The sequence below is a fragment of the Apium graveolens genome, chromosome 2 (genome assembly GCF_009905375.1).
Source record: "Apium graveolens cultivar Ventura chromosome 2, ASM990537v1, whole genome shotgun sequence".
Classification (NCBI taxonomy): Eukaryota; Viridiplantae; Streptophyta; class Magnoliopsida; order Apiales; family Apiaceae; genus Apium; species Apium graveolens.
In genome coordinates, this window is record NC_133648.1 from 275611798 (window position 1) to 275616816 (window position 5019).

At 35.9% G+C, this 5019-nt stretch overlaps 1 protein-coding gene across 1 annotated transcript; it reads right to left on the reverse strand.

Moving 5' to 3' along the window:
* Positions 1–629: 629 nt before the first annotated feature.
* On the reverse strand, positions 630–1070 carry LOC141701099 (uncharacterized). Its single transcript, XM_074504744.1, has one exon. It carries the CDS (start codon positions 1068–1070, stop codon positions 630–632), a length of 441 nt encoding a protein of 146 aa, XP_074360845.1.
* Between the last annotated feature and the right edge of the window lie 3949 nt (positions 1071–5019).

Genomic DNA, 5019 nt, shown 5'->3' on the forward strand with positions numbered 1-5019 from the left:
ATCCACTTGACGCATCCAAGAACGTAAGAAATTCATGTCTAGCTATTGAATTCACCAGGGTGTCGATGTGGGGTAATGGATAGGGGTCTTTGGGGCAATCTTTGTTCAAGTCCGTGTAATCAACACAAACTCTCCATTTCTCGTTCTTCTTCTGTACGATGACAACATTTTCTAACCACTAAGGATAGTTGACCTCTTTGATCATCCCAGCCTTTATAAGCCTGTCTACTTCTTCGTTGATTATTTTGTTTCTTTCTGCTGCGAATTTCCTTAGTTTCTGTTGAACAGGAGTGTGGTTAGGATCGATATTTAACTTATGTTTGATCATACTGAGATCAATTCCCGTGATGTCGTCATGTTCCCACGCAAACGCGTCCAACCTCGTGGACAAAAAGTTCACCAAATTAGCTTCAATTGTAGGTGATAAGTCTTTTCCAATCAGAACTTTCTTGTCTCCCGTCTTTAGTTCGACCTCAGCCAATTTTTCAGGTCCTGTCATTGTGGCCACATATATCTCATTCCCATTATATTGGACAGTTGGCTTCAAACACGTCTTGTAACATTCACGTGCCATGTCTTGGTCCCCTCGAATTTTCTGTGCCCCCCCATGGTATTGAGAATTTGAGAACTTAATGGTATGTTGGTGGGACAACTTTCAAATTATGAATCCAGGGCCTTGCCATTATTATATTGTATGTGAAGTCGATGTCTATTATGCAAAATTTCTCTAAGAGGTTGACTCCTTGTGCATATGTAGGTAGCGTGATCTCACCCATTATATGCTTGGTTTCTTCACTGAACCCCACCAATGTTGTCAATTTCTTAATCATGTCTCTTTCTTCCATACCCACTTGCTTCAACGTGCTCAACATCATGATGTTAGCAGCACTCCCGTCGTTAAAAAATATCCTTTTGATAAGGTAATTCCCCATTGGGAGCGAGATGACAATTCCATCCGGTTGTGGTTCTCGAATACTCCTCTTATCTGATTTGTCAAACATCAAGGTTGGTAGAGTACTATTTCCAACTCCAACTTGAGTAACTCGTATGTCTGTCTCTCTAGCCACCATTTTAGCTTGTGAGTACGTAGACCCGCACACTTCAGAACCACCTGCGATGAAGTTAATTACTTTATGATGTGATGGTGGTGGTGGTTATCTCATTGGTGTTATGTCATCTCTATTGGGTGACTTGTCTCTCCTGACGTAAGTTGCTTTCTTGGATGTCATAAACTCAGTTAAGTACCCCTTCTTGGTTAAAAATTATAGCTCCTTTCATAAAGCCACACAGTCATAAGCTTTATGCCCGTAATCTCCATGGTATTCACACCATAATTTGGAGTCTAGATTCGCTTTGGGCTTGTTGCTCTTTGTTAGCCATTTGATTATATCTCCTAAATTAGTGAACTCCTTCATCATGGCTAACGGTGTTATCGTGAAACCGTAGATGTTGTACGTTGGCGACAAATTAGGGTCTTTTCTCCAATCCACGTGCTCCTCCTTTCTCCAATCATTGTGTTCCCGTGTTCTATTGACATAGACTTCGTCTCTAGAAGGCCTCGAATAGGGTTAGTATTACCTAGACCTTGGTGTCATAATCTTTCTCGAAGGTCTGTAACATTTCTCATTATCTTCCCTCATGTCTTCTTCCAACCTCACATGTGCCATAGCTTTAGCTTGTACGTCATCCGTAGTTCTGCATAGATACTTTGTCAGTTCTTCATACAGTGAGCACTCCCTTTCCAATCCCCTTCTTAATGCCTTAATAGTTGTAGGTACATTATAGTTGGTAATAGTTACTTTCTCTCTGTTGAATCATGTCAAGTAGTCACGTAGTGGCTCTCTATGACGTTGAAAGATATTGTATAAATCACTCGTGGTTTTCTCAAACACTCTACTGCTGACAAATTTCATGTTAAATGCATCCTCCAGATTGGCAAACGTCTTGATTCTCCTGTGTGGAAGATTCACAAACCATTGTAGGGTTGGTATTGACAATGTTGAGCCAAAACCCTTACACATGCAAGCTTCTTTTAAGTCACGTGTAATAGCAACTGTAAACATTCGTTGTTTATATTGTGTGATGTGTTCCAATGGGTCACTAGTGCCGTCATATGGCCTCATCTATGGCACTGTGAAGCGTTTTGGTATCTCTACCAAAGCAATGTTGTTATGAAAAGGTGAATCAACATAACTCGTAAGGATTGCTTTGTCCAATGGCTTAGGGACGCCATGAATCCTCTCGATTAATTGTCTCACCTCTTGTAATTCTCTTTTGAACTCCTCTGGAATCTGATTCCGTGACTTTGTACTCCTGTGACGTGATCTCCTCCTGTCATAATCTCCTTCTCGTTCCTCACGATCTCTAAAATGTCGTTCATCTCGTTATTTATCTACATCATCATCATCATTATTTGGTACATTCTCAGCATCCTCTATCTCGATAACATCGTCGATATCATTTGTTGGGTCATCATGTTGATCCCATTCCTCAACATCGTCCATGTTCAGACGCCTGGCCACACTTGGAATCATCTTCTTTGTAGCTATTTTGGTCTTGGATTTGGACATAGTGATTTCTTTCTTAAATACCTCATTTTCAGAGCGTATCTTTTCCATCTCTACTTGTAGTTTCTTTAACGTTGCTGCCATTTCTTTTTTATTTTCTATTTCAACTCCTTGATTGGTAACTTATTCTTCCAAATCGTTGCCTGCCATCATGGTGAACCAACCGAATCCTTAGAAAGTTTCCCACTGACGGTGCCAATTGTTTCTACCAAATTTTGTAGGTTAATTGCTAGGAACTATTTAGGCCGATTCGTGCAATATAACTAAACTAATAAGAACGGAAATATGAATGACACAAGAAACTGGTGACGCGGAAAATCCGAGAACGGGAAAATACCGTGGGAGGGATTGTGTTCCCTACCTAAATAGCTTTCACTATGATATTGAGTTGATTACAAGATACAATTTCTGATTACATTCTTCATATTTTACACAATGTTTTTTGCTGTGTTTTTCCCTATCTGTATGAACACTTTGTGTTGGGAGTTGGTGGTAGTGTCAAGGTTATTTTTCGTGTTCTTTTTCCTTTTTTCTTGATCCATGCTAGCTTCTTGTGTTTATACCCTGATCTTCTCCTGTTTGTTCCACCTTTTTCTCCTCACATTTGAATCATCCTTATCTTTTCTCTCCCTTCTCCCATTGTTAGATCTTGCCTATAGAATCGGTCTTGCTGTTAAACTTGCTCCTCCGAAATAGGGACAATGTTGGACTCAGTATCTAGATCTATTCTTCCAACCTGATTGTTAGTTAAATTCTGTGATATCGCCTAGATATCTTCATGTCCTTAATCCACTCCCGTCTTAACATGTTCCATCTTCCTTTCGTGTCGAATCTAAGAAAAATCAGTACTAACACTAACCACATGATAACAACATTGTTAAAGTTTTTACCTGCACGAGGACATATCAATGATTTAACTTTATAACTTATGTTGTCATGAATTGACTTGCAACATGTATGATAAGAAAACAATCTAAAAATATCTGTGTGTCTAATTAGCAAAATACTTGCGACATCTTAAACAAACACTTACAAAGATGCAAATTAAATGTAAGAACATGGCATGAAAATAGAATACGACGACGATGGCTTTGATTTAAAAGCACCATATGTCTCATGGAATAGAAAAAATGAATGATCAAGGCATACTGTCACACACATTCACACTACACCGTCCACACATATGTACTGTGTACAGACATACGAGATAAACATAATTGTGGAATTGGGCTTCATCAAAGATGGTTTGATTCAAATTCAGAAAACATTTATAAGCTTACGAGCATAGTAGCGGGTGCCTATTATGCAGGCTGTTATTTCCAAAGTTAACATTTATAACATCCTTTTGGGAATAAAAATTGTATTACCCCGTCCCAATTTATGTGTCATATTTGATTTTTGTGATCAAATTGACTCAACTTTGACTGTAAATTAAACATTAATCTTTCATTATTTTAAAAACTGGAAAATATATAATAAAGTAGATTACATGTACTTTCTAATGATATAATTTTTATAATTTTTTTGAATATATACTTTATAAATTTTTTGGTCAAAATTAGGACAATTTAACCACAAAAAGTTAAACATGACAAATAAATTGGGACGAACTACATTTTCCTCTATCAAAACATTTTTTGGATTCAATATTAAAAAAACCCTTTATCATTTTTGCAATATAAGGAGTTTGATGATTAATTTAATATAATTAAAATTTTATGCTTATTTATGTATGTATAAATAATTTGAGTTATGCGTAAACTAAAAATTTATTCAAATTCAAATTCAGCGGCGAAAAGAAAATGTGTTCTCGTGATTTTTTTAATATTTTTTATACCAAGCTTAGCACCCAATTATAGATGTGATTAAATTTTATGCCAATTCATAGTTATAGATAATATTTATAATAAAATAAGATAATAAGGATCATGATATTAATCTCAAAATATTTTTCCTAAGATTATGATAAAATCATAACTCAATCTTGACATTTATTTACTTATCATCCTTTTTGTCTAGTTTTGAAATCAGGATAATATATCTGTAAATTCTTAGTAAAATACATACAAATCAGTTACTACCTTCGGAATCATTTCTTAAGATCTATCTCATAATCCTAAAACTTATTATAATATAAATAATTAAAATTAGAGAATTTATAGAAAATATATTTTACCAATTTATTTCAAAAATACGGCGTCTCCTTTTGTATTTCATTATTACAGTTTCTCAATCCTCTTTTTTTAACAATACGATCCCATATTTTTTCTCTCATTTTGCATCCTCCGTAGCGTCTCTATCATCATTCCCTGTCGTCATCATTCTTCATCATGTATGATTTTAGATCATCATCCAGCCTCCCTCATTTTTACCGCACTACCATTATCGTTTCCCTTGATTTATATTTGATTTAACTCTTCTTTATACATATTAAAGTAATTACGGAACCAAC